We start from the raw sequence: 22,577 nt of genomic DNA, 5'->3' as shown, positions 1-22,577 counted from the left end.
CCCCTTCATCCCAGACTCCCAAGTAGCTGGAATCGCAAGCCTGGCTTGGAGTTTGGTTGCTTAAGTATTTATTTGTCAGGCTCTGTTCTCATGAAACGAGAGGTGGCCGTAGGACGCACATTCTGGGGGGCGTCAGCAATCCCACCGTGGAGCCTCCTGAGGCCCTGGGGAGCAGCGATGGCAGGCCTTACCTGAGGTGACACAAGAGGCATGAAAGAGTTGTGACACAAGTTTGCTGGCCAGCAAATGGAATGGAGAGAGAAGGGAAGGTGTCGTCACAGGTGCGACAACAGAACACAGGCTCGCGCGCACGCGCACACACACACACACCAGCCAGCAACGCTTCTGCCCATCCTTTCCAGGCTCTTTTGTCCAGCAACACTGCAGAGAAGGTTACCTGAGTCTCCTAGAGTGAAATAAGAGAAGTAGAAAGAGAACAAGAGAGGAAACTCCTTGTTAGCATCCTTCAGTGTGATTGTTCTTGGTTATTCAGTGAGCTTATTCTCAGCTCTAAGTTTAAAAAAAAAAAAAGATCAGTTCTGGCTTCCACCTGACCCCATGACACTGGCTGCGTAAAACCACCCATCATGCTTTTTTCTTTCTTTTTTAGAATATTGCTCATGGGACCATAGGCTGTGAACACTGGCATCATCGCAATTCGCCTCTTTCAGGTGATAGAGCAACTGAGGCCAGAGAAGGTTAGGGGATGTGCCAAGGTCACAGACCCTGAACTCAGCTTCTGCTCCTTGCACAGGGTGTCCATGCCAAGGTCACCAAATCTGAAAAGTGGATTAGAAACACAGCTGCGCACACTGGGCAGCATCTGACTGTGGACCAATTTCTTCAAGCTTTTGGTCGCTCCGACCTTACAGTTTCCTGCACTGAACACTGCCCTGCCAGAAGTTTCCTTGGGAGAGATAGGAAACATCTTCAGAGCAATATGGAGCAGAGGAGCAAGACTCGTGTTCAGTGTGCTGTCTGTTTTGACAGAAGTCAGGCTGACAAACTTGGCTGGCAGCTAAGACGCTGGGTCATCAGAGTCCAAGACAGTGATGTAAGTTTCCAACGTGGAAGACTAAGCTTTGTCAAATTCAGAAGGAACATCTGAGCAGTTTTTACCAAGAGCACAAAAGCTGGCCAGCATGGAGGAGGAGGAGGAGGTGGCTTCTTGACAGCGGCCTGAGGGTACAGCCAGAAGGCACAGTCATGCAGCTGAAGGAGACTGAGGCAGAGCCAGGGAAAGGAGAGGTGGCCTTCTCTTCAAAACAAATCGACAGTCACTCAGACAAAAACCAAATGCACACAACATACTGTGTGGAGATGAGCAAATGCCAAGGGGAGGTGGGGGCAAGGATGGAGCTCAGCAAACCAGGTCCCCCCCCTCGCCCCCCCCCTCGCAGGTCACAGACGGACTTTAATAACCATGGCAGGCAGAGAGAGTCTCGCCCACCAGTGCACTCTCTGTGACCACTTGGCCTGATTCCAGTGACTTGGACACCAGGTCACCCAACCCACTTGATTTGACTGAGTTTAAAAAAAAAAAAAAACCAAGAGGTGAATCTACTAAGGTATCAAGAGGTAGTTTGGCCTTACAGTGACAGCAGAACTGTGGCCTGCCTTTCCATGACATGGGGCTGTAAGGCAAAGAGCTAAGGGCAAACACATGCAGACATCATTACTACGTGACTTTGATTTACCCCAGCAGACTTTTCTATATTTCCCATGCATTTTAGAGAAAGCACAGGCCACTTTTATAGTCAACCTTCGTGAGGTTTGTTTGTTTGTTTACTACCCCAAAACAAACAAACCAAAAATACCAGGGGGGCACCTTGAAGCAAGAAGGACTCCTGTGAACATTGGAGGAGGGCTCCAGTTCTGCTTCTCACCCCAGCAAGAGGCTGACTTTACAGTCCTCTGTCAGTCTCTACAAGCTTTGCTCAGCTTCATTCCAAAGGGCTAAGGAAGAGATTCCTCCCACAGAGTCCCACCTCTGCCCACAGCAGCCATCACAGGGCCACGCTGCCATTCCAGATTACACATGAAGGCAGGAAATACAAAAGTCAGGGTCAAGGGACCTCAAGGGCATTCTATTTCTGTCCATCGGTTTCCTTGGGTGGCCCTGGTACTCATGGAAGGTAGTGGTGCATAGAAAGGAAGGTGAGAGATCTCTAGGGGGAGGGACAGTTGACCAGGATATTTGTGGGCACATCAGAAAGCAAATGCTATTGATTTAACGCAGTATGAAGAAGGGCTGAGGAGACAGCTCAGTGGTAGAGCCTTTGCACGGCATATGCAAGCCCCTGGCTTCAACCCCCAGCACTGAGAAACCAACTCTTAATGAACTGCCAAATCTTATTTTCCAGTTCTCCTTAAGGCAGAGAGGGCACTGACAGCAACAGCTGCCTTGTGAGCTTGTACCTTTTCTTGGATGGCTAGATAGAGAGATGCCTCAAGACCCCAGGAACGGGATGCATGCAGCAGACAGGTCAAACAGCCAATGATGCTTTCTGAAGTCAACAACGTTCAATGCAATGCCTGTGTTCATCTGACTTTTTTCTGAGTCTCCAATTTAATCAAAGCCACTTATGTGCCTGGAGTCCCCAGGTAAACACACTTTTCCCTCTCCAGGATCCCTTGCTAAAACAGAGGTTATGACTGTGGTTAACTTTTGTCTGTCCCAAATTTAATGTGGTTCATAGGAGAATAGACTTTCGGTAGGGAAAATAACTACTGGGCTGAGTCTAAAATGATGTGCTGGAGCCTCTGACGTGGGGGATTGGAAACTCCTCCAGGGCTGAGGTCTTACTAATGACCTTATTCTATGTGCCAAGAATTCAGTTGAACCCCACATTTGTTTCCCAATAAAAAACACGGCTTGTTTTCCCATTCCCAAGACTTGCAGAGATCTTGAGTACCTCCGTGAGAAATGACTCTCCTGTAGGGCTCGATGACCTTCATGTCAATCCGCTGTTCCTGCTCTCCGATCACCACTGTCCTCCACAGACGGTTGTCTTCTCGCTCCTCTTCGGCTGTATACTCTGGAATAGACTCTGACTCTTGGCCAGAGCTTCTGTTGGTTGTGGGATCTTCTGGAAGTGAAGCACAGAGCAGGGCTGAAGCGACAAGACTTTCTAGGGGAAAGTGGGTTAGAGACTGGATTGTCAGCTACCTCCTCGAAAAGCCACCTGCTGGAGCTGTACACTATGAACAGCTTCCTTAGAGGTAGACAGCAGCCTGACCATACAGCACCTACCTTATAGACTGACGGAAGAACCAAATCCTTCCCTAAGGTCATGCTCAAGTAGGAACAGTCTCGGTTAGAGTTCTGGTACCTCCTCATCTTTGTTCATGAGGTTAAACACTATAGGTCTTTCTGGTGGGGTGATATCAGGCCCAGATACCTTAGGTTTCTGAGGCCATTGCCCCTGGTTGCTGGGAGTGTTTGTGTGCCTTTATGTGATGACACTACCTCTTAGACCTCTGTCTGCTAGATCTCTGTCCCTCTTCCGACAGGGATGAAGCCCCTTGTCCTGTTGTGAAGCTAGGGCATATGATATACAGAAGGCTGATAATGCTTCCCACACATTATTCCAGAATATGCTACAGTAAAGACTATACAGTGAACGGGAAACAAACAACTTCGTAGACTGGAAATTCCCTGACAACTTTTAAACTTTTGGGTTCACAAAACAACGACAACAACCAAAAGCCCCACTGAATATTCTTTGGTCAAAGTTTATTCTTATGCATTCAAAATAATAATCATGTTGTTCATTAAAAGAATAAGCTGCAAGTGTTAGCCATTTTTACTAGAAGTACTGATAGAGTTCAGCAAAAGGCATTCTTCATAGCTTTAAGTACTCTGAAGGGAAAGGTTATATATTACCTTTCTATAACTCTGAGATGTGGCTGTTCTGATTTTTACATTGTGGGGAAAGACCATTTAAATGACACTGTGGGAAAAGACCATTTAAATGATATTGCTCGTTGCCTCTGTGGCACCGTGATAGGAACAGCAGTGCTGTGCCTCCGAACCACTGGTACTAGCATGGCAGTGGGTGTTAAAACGGACATTGTACCAATGCAGAACTTGGTGACAAATTAGTAACAAATACGGTCGACGCCTGCACCTCTGCAAACTCTCCAAAGCTGCTGGGTTATGACTCCCAGTCTGAAGAGGCTGTGGATTCCTTGGCCTAGGGAACTTTGTCTGAATAACCTTCAATGCTCACCTTCACAGACACTTCACACAGTTAGTTCAGAAACCTACTCAGAATCCACAAACTCTGGGAAGGTGAGTGGGTAAATGCAGGAGAGCTTGAGCAAGCTCTTGCAACTAGAGATAGTCTGTCTATAAGGACCCACAACACAGCATTGCATCCTGGAAGATTCGGCTGTCATTAAACATTCCTGAGTACCTAATTACTTGGGACTCAGCATTGGAAACTGAAGCTCAGCTGGGAAGCCAACCTAGTCTTCTTTGACAACACCAACAGCTACAGCACCCACAGAGCCCGGGCTCATTCTGGTTCCACTGTGGTCCCAGCGGCACTCGGCAGCTTGTTAAGGATGGAAGGCTGCACCCACGGCTTCTAATCAAGCACCATGTCACCTGGTGCAGACCTATTTATTTGTCTGGCATTCCTTCCCACTTCTTCCTTTCTACTTGAGTTGGGAAACCAAGCTAGTAGCTCTCTAGCTCTCTCAGGTTCCGTGTTTCTCATCCTGTCCCTGATGCCTAAGAACTCTGTGCTCAGACATGGTATGTCTTCTGATGTTCGTGAACATATGTGCCCTTGACATCAGTCACCTCACCAACCTATCAGACCCTTCATGAACTTACCATGCATCTAAATCAGTGAACTCACCACTCACCAAACTTTCTACAGCATGTTTGGTCCTGTAATTTGGTAGTTTGGTACTCTAGCCTGCTCTAGTTTGTCCTTGGTGATCTCTGTGGAGTGATACTGGGGTGTGTTGTGTATATATATATAATATATATATTATATATTATATATATACATATATATAATACATATAGACTCAAACCTGCATCTGTTCACAAACTAGCTAAAATTGGATCATACGCCTAATGTAAAATGTCCAAACCATAAAACTAGAAGACAATGTAAGAGAAAAATCTGATTGACCTTGGCATAGAGATGGTATTTATGTATATATTTATTTGTTTGTTTTATTAGGGCTTGCCATGCTACCTGGGCTGGCCTAGAACTCATGAGCACAAGCATGCCCCCTTCCTCAGCCTCCCGTGTATCTGGGCCTGAAGGAATGTGCCACCGGGCCTGGTTCTGCAACTGATGACTTTAAGATATAACACTAAATTCATGGACTAAGTAATGGCGAATTAGATTGTGTTCAAGTTGAAAATGTGCTCCGAGAAAGACAGCACCAAGAGAATAAGAGGGCAGCTACAGACTAGGAGAACGTATCTCTAGAGTACAAATCTGGTAAATGATTATTATTCAAAATGCACACAAATGCTTAAGACTTAACATTAAGAAAATGAACTATTTGATAAGCAAATAAGTGGTACAATGGTGGTAGGGCTGTACCTCAGTAGCAGAGTGTTTTCCTTCTATGCACAAGATCCTTTGTTCAGTTCCTAGCAACACAACACAACACACACACACACACACACACACACACACACACACACAAGAACTGAGCAGACATCACCTCATCAGTGGAGATACAGTTACCAAGGAAGTCTAAGAAAAGATGCATGACTTCATTTATCATTAGAGTATTTTAAGAAAATACAATAGTGAACTATTACTATGGATACTACTAGAAAGGCCAAAGTCCAACACATGACAAGCACCAAACTCCTGAGAATGTGGTGCATCAGGGACTCTCATGGGTTGACGTTGGGGATGGAAATGTTACAGTAACTTTGGAAGACAATTTGGAAGTTCTTTTATGAATAAGCTCCTCTCACTGCGAAGTCCAAATCCCTTGTAATTAGCCAACAGGGAGGGTATTTCCAGATAAAAATCTTCACATGTATGTTTATAGTAGCTTTGTTCATACTTGCCAAAACTTTCAAGCAACCAAGATGTCTGTCAACAAGCGACTGGAAAAGCAGAGTGTCCCATCCATACACTGGAATATAATTAAGTGCCGAAAAGAAATGAATCCTCAAGATGTGAAGGAATCATAAATGCCGAGCAGAAGGCCACTCTAAAAGGCTACTTACTGTGTGATTATAACCATCTGACACTCTGTAAAGGGCAGAGCTAGAGAAAAAATAAAAGGATCAGTAGCAGCCAGAGGGGTTAGAGGGGTTTGTGCAGCCATTTTCTGCAACAGGAAACCCTGTGGTTCCATCTATTTCCCTTCTCATTGACATAAATTGGGAGAAAATAGAATCATTTAAGAAACAAGGGGAGGGCTGGGGATATGGTTCAGAGGCAGAATGATTGCCCAGCTTGGGGATGGCAGGGGAAGAACAGGGGAGGGGCGAGAGAAAGGGAGAAGAAGAAAAGGAGATAGATGGAGGACAGGAGAGAATAGAAGGAAGGAGGGAGGAAGGGAGGGAGGGAGGGAGGGAGGGAGGGAGGGAGGGAGGGAGGGAGGGAGGAAGGGAGGAAGGGAGGGAGGGAGGGAGGAAGGGAGGGAGGGAGGAGAAAAATCTTCAGAGCACTTTAAGGACTTGTCAAGTGTTTGTGTCTAGAAGTGAGTAACACAAGCCAGGGGTGGTAAAGATGCTCTCTTCAGTCCGTTGAGTTAGCTATATCTTCCTGATCTCAATAATTCTGTTACAACTTTAAAGTCCCATCTTTCTTTCCCAGCCATTGTGGATGTGTTCAGAGCTTATTTAACTCTCCCCAGGTCCTCCAAATCAATCCTCAGCATCCTTCTCTCCTCTTCACTAAGAAGTTTTTCCTTACTGATAATCCCTTTCCCTAACAGCTGCTGAAGACAATTAGACCATCATTCATAAAGAGAGAAGTCAACCTGGACTTTTCCTCTGGGCTTTCTGAGACAATTTAACACACACACACACACACACACACACACACACACACACACACACACACGCACACACGCACACACACACACACTTGAATGCTCTGGGCTACACTGCCCACAGTGGGGTCAGCATGGCCTGGCTATAGGAGCACACACTTGTGAAAGCTGGCTGGCTTTCCACATCATGATACTGCATGGATGACAGGAAAGCTCTCAGAAGGCAAGATGCCTGACATTTTCTGGTTTTCAAAAAGACATCCAGCACACAGCTTAAGAGGTTAAAGAATCCTAGGTGATAAACAACAGACAGGAAGTTAACCTGGGTGTAAAATCTCAGTGTAGGGGCTGAAATGGCTGAGCAGCTAAGAGTACACATTGCTCTTACAGAGATGTATGTCCAGTGTTCAAGACCTTTATCACTAGGCTTACAAGCACCTGTAACTCCAGCTCCAGGGGATCTGTCTACCTCTTCTGTACTGCACTGGCACCTCGAGACACATGTGTACATATCCGCATGGACACACACAGAGAGACAGATGATTTAAAAAATGGTAAAAATAAATCTTAAAAAACCTCAATGTACAAGAATACAAAGAAAAAAACATCTTTTCAGACATACAAGCTTAACATGTCATTGCTTGCATGTGATGTGGAAACAAGCACTGGATTTCATGAAGCTGGTTGCCTCTTGGTGCTGGAATAAGGAAGATCATCAATAGGGATGCTAAAAGGTGTGACTCTGACTGATTGAGAGGATGCTGGCATGCCTGTCAGCTAGAATCCTGTCATCAGGGGTGTTAGAAAAGCTGCTTAGGTGAGGTCACTAAACATCACTTGGGGACTCTGAGAAATTGCCTTTGGGGACACAGAGAAATTGCCTTTGATGTTCTTTTTTCATTTGTTTGTTTTTGTTTTTGGAGACAGGGTTTCTCTGTGTAGTTTTGGTGCCTGTCCTGGACCTTGCTCTGTAGACCAGGCTGGCCTCAAACTCACAGACATCCACCTGGCTCTGCCTCCAGAGTGCTGTGATTAAAGGTATGCACCACCGCAGCTCAATGTTCTTATTATCAGAAACACACAGGTCAAATTCTTTATCATCTTTCCATGTCCATGATAAAGATCCTGTATCATGCCTGAGCTCTGAATTGTGAGAAAAATTATGTCATGGTTTGTTTTGAAAAATAGAATGTCATCATTTCCCTCTGACCTTTCAATCTTTTGTTTCTAGGGTTAGTATCACTAAGCTCTGAAAGCAAAATCAAGGTTGCCCTTCATATGAACGACTAACCCCCAAGCCCTCCGCTATCTGCGCAGTTCTGATTCCGTTGGCACAGAACTCAAGCCTTAATTATATTCTCCAACTGTTTGGACACAGCAATAAATGAAAACTGATTGAAAGGGAACACGTTGCGCCTTTGGATGGAGAGATTAAATTGCTTTTTCATAAGCAAACTGGCAATGTGAGGCAGATTCCCTGAGAAAGTGTTCGGTCATCAGCTGCTAAATAAAAGAGGGAATTGGTGTGAAAATCCTTGATGCTGTAAAGGATGGGTTCTCAAACCAACAGTGTGACCTAGAGAGGCATACATGCTGTGGTCATTTGAATGTAAGTGGCCTCCATAAGCTCATAGGGGGTGGCAATATTGGGAGGTGTGGCTTTGTTGCAGTAGGTATAGCCTTGTTGGAGGAAGTATGTCACTGTAGGGGTGGACTTTGAGGTCTCATCTATGCTCAAGCCACGCCCAGTGACCCAGATTACTTCCTGTTGCCTTGGGGTCAAGACGGTCAACTCCTCCAGCATCATGTCTGCCTACGTGCCACTACGTCATACCATGATGATAAGGAACTAAACCTCTGAAACTGTAAGCCACCCCACTGAAAGTTCTTCCTCTCTAAGAGTTGCCATGGTCGTGGTGTCTCTTCATAGCAATAGAAACGCTAACTAGGACACGTGTGAACGTGAGCTTTTACACTGGGTTTCCTGTGTGCAGGCTCCACTTAAGAAAAGGTCCCTCCCTTTTGACTCATCAGTCTATCAGACAGGGAAGCAGCATGAGCAGGAAGTCATCGCAAGGCTTGGTTTGAATGCTAGTGCGGCTTGCAGCTGTCTAAGATCAGGTGATGGTGTAACCTCTGTGTTCTCTACAGTGGGGGAAAGTCTGTTTTACAGAGTAGACACGGGGCTTCCAATAATTATCCTTAAAATACTTGGGATACATCCTACACATTACAGCAAATACTATAAAATTGTCCATCCAGTAAAATAAATTATGACCAATTTTGAAACACTGTACTTGAAAGTATTCAACAGCTGGGAAGGTAGTTCACCTGCAGTCTCATCAAGTGACCTGATCTTAAAAAAAAAAATGAAATAAACCAAAACCCAAACCAGGAGGAATTACTAAACAAACAATCCCCTTTAGGATATATATGCTGGCTTCAACATGCTCACCTGAAAAACTCCCAAGACACCAATCTTTTAAGCACTTATTTCATACACTAGGTCTAGCATGTATTTATATTTCGGTCTCTCTATGCAGTGGTTATCCATGTCTGCTGCATACAATATAGCTATTCACACAAACTCTGTGTTTTTGATAGGTAATAGGTAATGGTTTGGCTTGCTCATTTATTTGTTTATAATAGTGCTTGGATACACACTTTTCATTTGAAATCAAAGTGAATTTTAGAGTTCACAATACATTAGAATCTGGCTCTCTAAGACCTAGAATAACCGGGGTCATTAAATTGCCTCTTTCCACATGACTATATCAACTAAATAAAAAGAACCATGTCAGCAAGTGGCAGCTTTAATTACCAGCTTGCTCAGCCACCACCTCTTTGCTTGACAGATTTACTATTTATAAATAAAAGGCTCAGATGTGGCGTGACAAAGCTCTCCACAGAGACAGCAGAGCAAAAGGCAAGGGGAGGGAAGGACCAGTCATAGCTGTCTTCGGTGTGGTTTCAAGTCAGTACATTAGCAGGAAAAGAGCTGGGACAGCAGGGGGCACCTGGAATAGATGGAGAGGATGGGAGCAGGTGGGATGGAGGGAGCAGCTGGGGGTGACTCCGAGGTGGCAGGAAAAAAAAAAACAATTAAAGATGTTCTTTTACTTTATGCTTGTGTATTTTTAACAGTCAGATCAAATACCAATATTATTACACTCAGCTCCCAACTTCAGCAGATTCAACCAACTGCAGGTAGAAAATATTTGGGGGAAAATTGCATCTGTATTGAATGTGCACAGAAGCTTTTCATTTTCATTATTCCTTAAAATACATATTTACATTATATTAGATACCATGATTAATCTAGAAATGGTTTAAAGTTTATGGAGCATGTATGTGGATTACATACAAATGCATATAAATATAAGGGACTTGAACATCCTTAGATATTGGTGTCTGTTTGAGGTCTTAGAACCTATCCACTACAGACTGTATGTGTGAAGAACCCTACAGAAACCCATGAGCAGGACAAAAATGGAGCTTAACTCTATGTAAGCACAATAAGCTTAGAGTAGTCCTGTACCTGTATCTATAATTATTATTATTATTATTATTATCATTATTATTATTATTACTACTACTATTATTTTATAAATTAAGGGAACAAAATCTTCACCTCTGTAAATCTACAATGCTTATGGATGTTGTCCCCATTGCTCAATGACATTGGGCTGTATTAATCAGCTAATTTGATGAATTTCCCAATCATATTCTCCTATGATTGGGATTTCTTGTGTCTAAAGCCTGAGCATCCTTTAATTGCAGTGTTTCTTTTTAAGACTATCTGTAGACCAGGCTGGCCTCAAACTCAGAGAGATCTGCCTGGCTCTGCCTCCGGAGTGCTGGGATTAAAGGTGTGTGCCACTGCTGCCCAGTGAGAATTTTTTCAACAAGGGGCAATAGTTACAGCTGAAGTCTTTCACCTTGACTTTCAATGACACTTTCAGAGAAACTACCTGGCTTTAAGTGAACTGAAAAGGCATCACTGCTTTATGAAGCAAAGGCTCTCTATATTTGTTTGTACTTCTGAACAAGCCAAATGTCACCAAGCAAGAGAAAGGATTTACAGGAGACTAGCACCCCATCATGGCTGTTGGTCCTGAGTCTGGCAACTCTTCATTGCCTTGTCTTTACCTCCATCCACCCACCCCATCCCTTCTTCCTTTTTTCTGTATTGAAGACACAGCATCAAACACCACAAAGTCTCTGCCATGAGGAAGCATCATTCTAGTGGGGAAAATCCAGTCAGCATCTCAGTCAGATAAGCAAGCAAATCATTAAACAATGGGGTTTCAATCAGGGAAATGCAAACAATAAAGGAAGCCAGCATAGAGTGTGAGGAGCTGAGGGAACACAGGTGGGAGACGGCTGTGACAGCACACGTCTTGGAAGGCCTACTGAGGTGGCACCTGTGGAGAGATGTAACTAGTCAACTAGGGTCTGAGGGAGCGAGCATTTTAGATAGCAGGAGCTTATACAAAGGAATTGGTTTCTGATTTCTCCTCTTCAGATTTTGCATTCCAGATTCAAGTCCCTTTCTTTGGTCCACACCCAGCCTCAGTTTCCCTGTAACAGTGCAGGGTGTAGGGTAGGGATTGCACAAATGTGTGATAGTTGCTAATGAGTGACCTCTGGAAACTGTACCTACTCAAAACTGCCAAGCATGGACACCCCTGAGTGAGGTTTAAGAGAAGCTTCTAGAGTCACAAAGAGTAGCCACTTGCACAAAAATGAAAGATTTGTTTGTAACGTTACTTAGACAATCATTTATTTATATAACTTTGGCCTCGTTATCTCCACAACTTACCATGGCCAGTGTACTCAAAAGAATCTGCTTCGTCAGGAGTATCGAGGTCATCCACATTGATGTCAATCTCATCTGGACTGTCCAGGTTATCATCAGAGAGAATTGATCCTTCGCTTTGGTCCAGAGAAAGGTTGATATTTGGAGCTGTGAGTTTGATTCTCTGAGGGTGACTGCCATTGAGATCCAGGGTGTTAGGAGGTTCTAAAGAAAATAATAGCAACATTAGGTCACACACATGGTTCTCATGAGTGGAACTTGGGCTCAAGGAAAAAACCCTAATAAGGGATTTGGACCTTGGCCCCAATTTGTCCATTACATCCCTCCTTCTTTGTGTTGTTTTATAAGACAAGTTCTCACTATGTAGTCCAGGCTGGCCCTTAACTTGCAACTTCATCCTCCAGTGCTGGGATATCGGTGTGGGCCATTTGAATGCTTTTATTTTTTTTTAAGTTTGTGTGTGTGTGTGTGTGTGTGTGTGTGTGTGTGTGTGTGTGTGTGTGTGTGTATGTTACATGTGCCCAGGTGACAGAAGATGGCATCAGACCTCCCCAGAGCTAGAGTTACAGGTGGTGATAAGCCAGCCAGCATAGGTCCTGGGTCTTGAACTCTGGTTCTCTGGATAAGCAGCAAGCACTTTAACTGCTGAGCCATCTCTCTGGCCCCTTCCTCCTGGACCCTCTTCTGGGGAGCATCCCTCAGTATTGGCTTCCATTCAGCACATCATCCACATGAAAACAGGACTTGAAAGATGCTGTTACACGGGTAGAAATTTTGTTTGTTTGCTTGTTTTCTCTGTTTACATTTCAGAAGTCAATATGCTATAATACTAAGTTGAATTTCATGGAGTTTATTGGGCACAAAAACAGTTAAGCATAAAATTTTTCTTATGGTTCTTTTAGACATTCTTCTATGGAATGGAGGTTAAGAACATTATTTGCTAAGTTCATAGAAAATGCCCAAACACCTATTCTCAGGTTCTGACAGCTCTGTATATTATCTTCAGTGGCCTTTCTTGTTTTTCACTTTTTTAAAATAAAGCCTTAAGTACACTAGTTAGATTCTTTAAACTTCCCAAGGTCCACTCAAGCCAATATTACTCTCCATTACTGTTTAGGGCATTCATGATGATATATGCTAAGAATGACAGAGGCAGCTCCCACCTTTCTCAGCAGCACGTTTCTCTGCTCACGAGCTGTTTATTGGCTAAAAACAGAGTCAAACAAATCCCTTTTGTACAAGTTTATCTGAACCAAACAGAGAGATATCTATTGTGATCTAAGAAGAACTATTCGGTCTTTATCTCTGGTCCTGATCATTCTGGCTCCTAAATTCCTTGGAATTTCCCTAGCGTCCTTTTTATTTGCAAGCCCTATTTGGATTACACTGATTGTACAACCCAAATTTAAAACATCTCTCCTGGGCTCTTTTGGGCTGGGCTCTGCAGTAGACAGACTGCCTAGTGTACACGGGGTCCTCAATCCCATCCTCCTCACCACACAATAAGAAACTAAACAATCCTAGAACTCTTGAACCATGTGTCCTGACACTTAGTTAGCACATTAAAGTACTAGGAGAATAGCAGATCCTTCTTTCCTTCTTGTCTTAAAAAAAAAAAAAAAAAAAAAAACACAAAACCCAAAACATCTGAAGAGCACATCAAAACGGAGTTGTGAGGGTATTGTGGGGTCTTCACACACTCTCAGGCTATTCAAGAAAATGAACTGGGTGCAGGAATGTGAACTTTTGCTTTTATAATTCCTAATTTTGGCTTGATTGGCATCACGTGGTGTCAGAGATGGGGTCTGAAGTGGTTCATACTCCCCCCAATGCTGCCAAGGTCATAATGTGCGCACAGGTCTTTTATTTTCTATCAGCTCCCTGGTAACGTTAGATCATGTAAATCCTTTCAGCTTCCAAACCTCTTATCTCTTTGATTAATGTCCCAAAACTTTATTTGGGTTGTTGCCCACAGCTTAGGAAGAAAATTTCTTGGCTAGGTATCTAGGACAGACACCCTTCATGTGGTTGGGATTTGGGTTCTACAAAGAGAAAATTTTAAAAAATATTTATTTATTTTATACTATGTGTATGAATGCTTTTTGTCTGTATGTATGTGGGCAACATGTTTGTGCAGTACCTGCAGAGGCCAGAAGAGGGCCTTGGATCTCTCGGAACAGAAGTGACAGATGGTTGTGAGTTGTTGTGTGGGTGTTGGCAATCGAACCCGGGTCCTCTGGGAGAGCAGCCAGTCCTCATAACCACTGAGCCATCTCTACAGCCCCAGAAAGGTAACTTTCACCTTGAGTTACTATTGTGGTTTGAATGAGAAATGTCGCCCCAGTGGCTCACGTATTTGGGCACTCGGGGTGGTACTGTTTGGGGAGATTACAAAAACTTTAGAAGGTGCAGCCTCGCTGGAAGAAGTCCGTCACTGGAGGGGAGATCTGGGGGCTTGCAGCCCTGCCCTACTTCTTACTCTTTGTCTACTTCCTGTGTGTGGTTGTTTGAGATGTGATCTCTCCTTGTTCCTACGGCCATGCCTTCTCCACCATTGTGGCCACGGAGCCCTCTGGAACAGTATGCCGAGGTAAACTTGCTTGAGTTTGGTCACCATATTTTATCATAGCAGCAGCAAAAACAACAACAAAAACGAATGCAGACATTGGCGCCAGGAGGGGGGGCTTGCCCTAGGGGGAGCCTTTCCATTGTTCCAGTGCCGAGCAGGAAGCCGCTCCTGAACAGTGCTGATCTCTTTAGCTGATACAGACCCTTCATACACATCTTGAGGGCAGTATTAAGCTTCCTAGTGTCCTTTCTTTCCGACCCACTTGGGTTTTTGTTTGTTTGTATGTTTGTTTGTTTTTTACTGTAGATCTGCATAAGAATAATCAATAAATAACAATGCCCCAGACTCAAGGTTATGTTTTGTAAAACACTTCTTCCACCAAAGAAATTAGCTATTACTTTTTCATTTATCCTCATGCAAAAGCCAGATTCTTTTCAAAAACAGTGCACAAATGGCCTCTAGTCCAGATGCTAATAAAGTCCTTGCTTCCCCCCCCCCCCCTTGAAACCTCATGAGCCAGGCCTCCATTCTATCCATTAGTCTCAGCACTACTCTCTTCCAGGCTCCTACTAAAAAATGGCCCTTTACACTCTGCTTCAGCATTCAATGGCTTTTTCCAACTTCCAAAGTCTTCCAGAACCTCAAACCCAAAAGATTAGCATCATTAAGGTGAAACCTTCTAGAAAGTATCACCCCCGATCAGCACACAGAATCTCTGGTCCAGAGGGAACCAGAGCTGCATCTTGAGCTAGAAGCCTAATTTGGAAATATGTAAGAGTCTCCCACATGGTACTGGTTTTGAAGGCAGAAAGGGTCATGGATAGTAGCTGAGGCTTGGTTCTGTGTGGCAGGGTCAGAGTTCCCAAAAAGGGAACAGGAGAAGCCATTGGCGAAGGTGCAGCCTCGGTGGCTGTAGAGAACCAGGATATTGCAGATGCCAGGACTGTGGGCTGTCCACCAATGACAGCGGCAGGTATGGAGAGGAGCAGGAGACTATAAGACAAGCCATGTGAGTTATAGATGGCAGAGCTAGGAAAGTGAGGCTGCCCAAGCCCTTAGGAGCCAAGAGATCATAAGTGAGTTCCAGATGTTGGACACTGACCTTTTTATAATATTGGATTTTGTTTTTATTTTGATCTGATTGTCACTACACCCTGGTCCTTCCCTCTTGGAATTAGAATGGATATAATTTGTTTGTTTGTTTTTAACTTTACAGGAGCCCACAGTTAAAATACTTTGGCTTTTAAAAAGACACTGAATTTTTTTTTAAAAGTGTTGAAAAGGTTAATGACTGTGGGACTTTAAAAAGTTGTACTATATTTTATATTTTGGTATTAATGTGGGATCTTGGGTTCAACAAGAAAGCAAATGGGTGTGGCTTAAAGTCTGTTTGTGCATCAAGTTGGCAAGGAATTGGGTCTCTTAGTTAGCTTCTCCTGTCAACTCTGAGGGAGTCTTAATTGTGAGATTATCCTGATCAAACTGGTCTATGGGCGTGTCTGTGAGGCATTTGTTGACTGCTAACTGATGTAGGAGGGTGCAGCTCACTGTGGGCTGTACCATTCCTAGGCATGGAATCTAGGTCTATGTATAAGAAAGCTTTTTGAGCAGACACCTAGACAGCAATCCAGTGAGCAGTGTTCCTCCATGGTTCTCCTCCAGTTCACGCTTGACCTCCTGCCCTAATGTCCCTTAATGGTGTGTGTGGCCTGAAAGTGTAAGCCAAATAAACCTTTTCCTCCCGGAGTGGCTTTTGTACATGGTGTTTATCACAGCAACAGAAAGAAAACCAGGACGGTTGTCTATGGGCAAAGAAGGCTACTGAGTAACCACTGTTCCAGAAATACAGTTTCTCTTATGGCCAAGCCATGGGCCCTCATCTTGAAGATTCCTGATTCGATAGATTAAAATTCCTCTTGATGATTTGAAACTAGGATGTACCCTTTGAAGCTCTTTGGCTATTTCAGAATGAGTTCTCCATGTACTCAGTGAATATAAAGTTATAAAACCAAGCAACTTATGCAGGGAGCAGCTCTCTTGAGTGCCCTCCATCCCCACTGCTGACTCTTCTCTGAGCATCCTTCCCAGGGTATGAAGTCTGAGCACCCTCAAAGACCTGCACCCTCAAAGACTTGAAATCCGAGTGTCCTCAAAGGCTGAGCAAGCTGTGGAAGCAAGACAATAAGCAACATTCCCCCATGGCTTCTTCTTCAGTCCCTGCCTCCAGATTCCAGCTTGAGTTCCTGTCACAGACTTCCTTTGATAATGGACTGTGACCTGAGAGTTGTAAGGCTGACTAAACCCTTGCCTCCTGAAGTTGTTTTGGTCAGGTTGTTGTTGTTGTTTTGAGATGGGATCTCTTTATGTAGCCTTGGAAGTCCTAGAACTCACTATGTAGACCAGGCTGGCCTTGAACTCACAGAGATCTGTCTGCTTGTGCCTCCCAAGTACTAGGATTAAAGGAGTGAGCCACAATTCTTAGCTGGTTATGATGTTTTATCACAAAAATAGAAAACCTAATTAAGACACCTGCTTAGAAAAACCTATCCAAAATTGATGCTTAAAGTGACCCTGAACCTAGCCCAGGAGAACTGTTAAAGGGATGTTTGGATCCAGTTCCAACTGGCTAAAATCTAGTTTTTTTGTTACTGATATTTTTAATAGAGTTTTAATACTATATACAACTCATTGCTTAGTTACTTCTTTTCCAGGGTAAGAATCCCATGTTGGCTACAATAATCGTAACTGAGAAACACCGAAAAGTTTTAAGTTATTGCTTCAGCCCTGATCACTGACTGAAACTTTGTTACTCAGTGTGGCCTTGTGATCTACCTATAGCCACACCTTCTCTCCTCTGTGGGACATGCCAGCTTGGGAATGAGCTATTCCAGCTACAAGGGACTAAATGAATATAAAATTGACAAACTGTGTGTGCTTTAACGATGGATATCTTAGTATTGAAGTAACTTTTCTGCACCAATTATCTTCCTTTTCTTGTAACTTTTAAAATTTCTTTCCAGATTCCCCATTAAGCCCTCCACACTATTTGGGTCACCCACTTAGAGCCATCTCAACCCTGGGGGAACTCCAGAACTGCAATTCCCAAGGCCACACTTCCAGTTTCAGAGTCTGAACTGATCAGCACCCATCCCATGTATCTTATCATTGAACCAGACATCCTCCACCTAATTTATAACATTGTTTGTATTAACAAAATAGGAAACAGCAACATGTCTCCATGAGTTCTATAAGCTGTCCTAGTGAATTATTAAGCCCAAAGAGGGGGTGGGAGCTGTGAAACCCCAATTGATAGCCAGTTGGTCAGAGTATAGGTCTAGTCTGAGACTGTAATTGGTGGCTAAGTAGGAGCTGTCTTGTGGGACTGAGCCCTTAACCTATGGGAACTGGGACTGTCTAGGCAGATGTGTAAGCACTAAAACAAACCATAGGATATCCAGAGGGCATTAGTGAAAAACTCTGGCATATCTGGTCACAGGCGTATTCGTTCTATGGGCAAGTATAGTAGGAGAAATGTTTCCTAGCCTCATTCAAAACCAGTGATGGGCTTCCTAGCACAAAGTATTTAGAAGGAATCTGGTATGCCCCTCAACTCTGTCCGTGGCCTAAGAAACGCTGCTGTTCCTTCATTATGTTATTACAGTATTAACCTTTGCTTTTCTACATAGACCGTCACCCACACGATGCACCATGGGATGTCTTAATACATCACTTGAAAAATATTTCCCTTGAAACATTTAAAAAACAACAGGATCTGTGTGACAGGAATTCTCAGAGCGGTTCTGTCCAAGAGAATTTTTGTGCTCATCGCTCTACATATGGCTATTGAGCATTTTAAATGACACTGGTGTTATTGAAGAATGCAATTTAAAATTTTTACTTTTTAATTAATTTAAATAGCCATATGTAATTAGCTGCTACGGTGACTTTTGAAGAATGGTGGAGACACACAGTGGTTACTGTTGGCTACAGAACATTTAAATAAGTGTCTTGGTACATGGCTTCCTCACAGAGCTCTTACCTAGTACATACAAAGTCCCGGATTTGAAATTTGGCACCAATCCCTTCTAAAAATGACTCAAAATTGAAAGACTATTTTAAATATGACAATCGCAAATAAACAAAACTGTGTTCTTCCTTCTCACCTCATTTAGGTTTAGCTAATGATGCCATCCATGGTCAGGATTTGGTATGGTTTTGGTTTTGGCGCATTACAAGAAAGAGACTTAACTATAAAGTGAGAGCCATGTAGGTTATAAATGAACGTTTATAATTCCTTTTTGCCTTGAGTTTAAACCCTTATAAAGTAAGGTAATTATATGTTATTTTTTGTTTTTCTGTGATGCTGGGTTTCAAACTGGGTCCTGTGTATGCTAGCTAACAGTCTATCACTTAGCTACCCCTTCAGCGCTGGTTTGGCATTTTACCGTCAGGACAGAGCATTCTTGACATCCTGTTTCCCATATTAGTCATTCATACAGTTATGTTCAGTTATCGAAAACAATCTAGAATTTGGTATTGTAGTATACACTAGCCAATTATAGGAACTGAAACCGCTGGCAGGTCAGGGCAGGCCCAGCAGGTTATGAGCCTCGATGGGGCTCATCACCGTGAGCACGAACATTTAAGTCACCTCTGAGCCCGACACCTTTCTCTCACACATTTTTTTTTCTCTCTTTACTTTTGTCACTGAAGTCACAAGTTGAATGCATGGGAAGTGGCCCTCTCACTGAATAATCACGGCTGCAGGTAGAATACCACGAGGAAATGAACAGCGGTTTCTCTCACCAGGCCTCATGTCTGCAGCGCTGGGGCTCAGCACTCCCTCCTCGAAGGGGACATCCATTCCCACATCCTCCAGCGGGAATCTGAGAAGAAGCAAAAGAGTGAACGTTTACAACAAACAAACAAACAAAAAACCCACCACACAGGGCTTTACTGTCTTTAAAATCGGTAAACAGAGAATGGAAGATAGACATTTCAGCTGACTTGACATAAGCCAATTATGTGTACAGAGCCCATTGGTAAGTGGCCCCAAACGCAGTTTCTGTGAATGAGAACCACAAACACCAATTTCATTGACACCACGAATGGCAGTTTGACTGTGTACAACAGTCACTTCTCTCGGCTCCCACAAACAAATACAAATCCAGTGAGACTTCAGAAGGAGAAAAATGCAAAACCCTAGCTCATGGCAAGGGACATCGAGCATACATATTTTCAACATGAGAGGCAACACACGTGCTGTACAGCAGACAGATCTGAGTGTCTACCCCTCCCCCCTCTATAAATGTGGTCCTAATACCTCAGTTGCATAGGCCAAGGACAGGATACTCCACTGGTCTCACTTTTGGAGCTTATAAATTAGGGCTCTGTGACCTACCTTACTCAGTTGTTGGAAGACAAGCAATGAGAGAAGAGCACCCAGTTCCCCAAGCAGACATGGACTGCTGGCACTCTTTCCCACCCACCTTTAATATTTAAAGATTCCCTGTGGCCATGTGCTGGTGAAGATACTTCTCCTCATTAACCACCTCTTGTCACGGCTCAGAGCTGAGCCCAGTCCCATGTACATCACCCTCCTCAGGAAGACAAAGGCAGAGGAAACTGGGAAACTAGAGAAAAACTTGACACATTTGCCTGTTCTTCTAGGAAGCTGATGACTGTAGACGGAATTTCTCTTGTGTTTATTCTCTGGCCCTTGTCCAGTAAATGTTCCCATATCATTTCTTCTTGTTGGCTTCCATGGAATTGGAATCCTTTTGGGGAAAATCTTCAGATGTAGGCATGAGTCTAAGTTTAAATAAGCTAATTTGGTATTCAAGTTCTAAACTTCTTTCCTTCCTCTATCCCTCCCTCAATGACCCTTCTCTCCATGCCAGCCTGAGTCTACCAAACATTCGGAGTGTAAGCAACTTCTGTAGGAATTAGGTTAAGTCCACTGCTATCGACAAAGCACTGAGGTGACAGAATACATCCTCTGCCTCCGGTGACAACTATACTGGCTTTGTTTATTCGACAAATATGTACTGATGGTCTACTATGTGCTGAGAATATAGTGGACCAAAACACTTAACCTCTTCCTCATGGAGATGGGAAGATGGAGCCGAAACAATGTACAGTTCTCCACACAGCTTTGTCGATACTTCGCTGGAGAAAAGTGCCCATGTCTTTCCCATTATCTCCACAGACCCTTCTAGAACACAGCAGCAGAAATTGTTAAACACTCCCAAACGCCCAGATGCTGAAGGCTTGGTTCCCAGCCTGTGGCACTCCTGGAAGGTAGCGATCTTTAGGGGACAGGCTTACTAGAAGGCAGGTATGTCATTGGGAATGCGTTCTTGCAGGGACGCCTGGGACACGGCCTCCAGGCCCTTTGCTTCCTGGCTGCCATGGCTGTTCTCTGTAACTCACCGCTGCCATGATATTCTGCCTCACCACGGGCTCCAAAGCAGCATGGCCAAGCAATCCTAGACCGAAACTTCTGATACTATCAGTCAAATATAAGTTCTTCCTCTTTTTAAGTTGATCATTCAACTGTCTTGTCAGCAGCGGGAAGCTGACTAACATGGGGAGTGTCTCTGCACAACATCTGTGGCTTTGACCTTCTGTGCTCTTGAAAACTGATCCTGCACCAGAGCTGAGAGACAGTGAGCAGAGCTGGAGGTGTAGTTTAGTAGTAGAGCACCTGTCTGGTGTGTGTGTGCAAGATCCTGCATTCAACCTCTAGTTACACACACACACATACACACGCACATGCACACGCACACGTGCACAGGTCAGAGGAGGGTGCTCAGTGCCTTCTTTATTATTCTCTTCCTTGTTCCTGTGAGACAGGGTTTCTCATTGAGCCTGAATGAGCTTTCAGCAAGTCAGGCAGCCAGAAAGCCTCACAGTCCTCCTGTCTACCCCTAAAAGTGCATAAGTATCAGGTATTGGGGGGTGGATAGGCCACCTTTTTGTATGGGTGCTGGAATACAAACTCCAGTCCAGAAAGCTTAACCACCAAGCTTTCTCTCTGGCCCCACAGCTCTGGGTTTGAAAGTCTTGGGATTCAGAGGGATAGATTCCTGACTTATCAAGATGGCACAGTTTGTCATATAACACACACACACACACACACACACACACACACACACACAACTTGTTTCAAGTTGTCTGTGGGGTTCTCCTTAACATTAAGTCTCTATATCTGCCATTTAGAAAAATGCTGCTATGAGCAGTTAGCCTCAACACTTAGGTTAAGCTGGGTGTGGTGGCACATGACCTTTATCTCAGCACTTGGGAGGTGGGGACAAGAGGACCAATGCCAGCTTCAGCTACATACGGAGTCTGGGGCCCCGGGTGGGTACATGAAATCTGGCCTCAAGAAGAAAAGAAAAAAGCAAAAACAACAAAATACTTGAAAACCAAGCAAACTAAATGAATCACTTACTGTGTGCTGCAAAAGCATGTTAAGTCATCATTTGTTTCTGCTTCCTCACTAATGAGAGGAGAATGTGGCAATTCTTCAACATGAGCAATGACAGGAACCGCCACACTGGAGAACTCTGCTCTCCAGGCTAAGGGCTTTCTCCACTTGAAACATCATGACATCAGCAATCAAATCTATCCTGTTCACGACTGTATCTCCAAGATCCAGGAAATGTATATTGGACAGAAGCACCCCGAACACACACATAACTTCTCTAGCTTTGTGTCTAAGAGTCAATCTTAAATGAATAAAGAAGCGTCAGATTCCTAGTGACCGTCACACTGAGCTCAGGGCAGATGTCAGAGCACTCACTAGACAACGCACAGAAAAGAAGTTCAGGCTTCAGCCTCAAGGTAGGTATGGGGGTTTGCAATGTGACAGAGTATCAACCGAAATTTTGGGGGTTCTATGAATTCTGTGAGTCATAGCAATTCGGTGAAGTAACCACAGGCTATGAGGTCAGGGTTCGGAGTCGTGGTTCTCTTAACTACTGATGAGTTGACTGGCTGAGAAAACTGGCTGCCAGTTTTAAGGGTTTTTAAACAGAGATAATAAATATCCAACATCACAGACTATGGACAATAAACACAATATACAGGAAACCCTCTGCAAATGAAAAAGGATCATCTGAGTTTAAGGTATCCTTACATTTAAGAAAAAAAAACATCAAAAGCAGTGGTTTCACTGAAGTGTAGGTCGTATGTGTT

General features: G+C 43.8%; 1 protein-coding gene across 13 annotated transcripts in view; it reads right to left on the bottom strand.

Moving 5' to 3' along the window:
- Prune2 (prune homolog 2 with BCH domain) overlaps nt 1-22,577 on the bottom strand; it is a 262,886-nt gene that overhangs the window by 26,941 nt on the left and 213,368 nt on the right. For 8 of the 13 annotated variants that reach the window (XM_042261488.2, XM_076560838.1, XM_076560832.1 and 5 more), the window contains exons 10-12: nt 19,185-19,264; nt 11,813-12,013; nt 2,916-3,089 (exon numbers count right to left, since the gene is read on the bottom strand). In XM_042261488.2, the coding sequence (XP_042117422.1) occupies nt 2,916-3,089; nt 11,813-12,013; nt 19,185-19,264 (455 nt within the window). The remainder of the gene's footprint in view (nt 1-2,915; nt 3,090-11,812; nt 12,014-19,184; nt 19,265-22,577) is intronic. The other 5 variants (XM_076560820.1, XM_076560834.1, XM_042261517.2 and 2 more) reach the window with 1 other exon arrangement.

This window comes from Peromyscus maniculatus, chromosome 1 (assembly GCF_049852395.1).
Source record: "Peromyscus maniculatus bairdii isolate BWxNUB_F1_BW_parent chromosome 1, HU_Pman_BW_mat_3.1, whole genome shotgun sequence".
NCBI lineage: Eukaryota > Metazoa > Chordata > Mammalia > Rodentia > Cricetidae > Peromyscus > Peromyscus maniculatus.
This window is presented reverse-complemented; position numbering and strand designations above follow the sequence as displayed.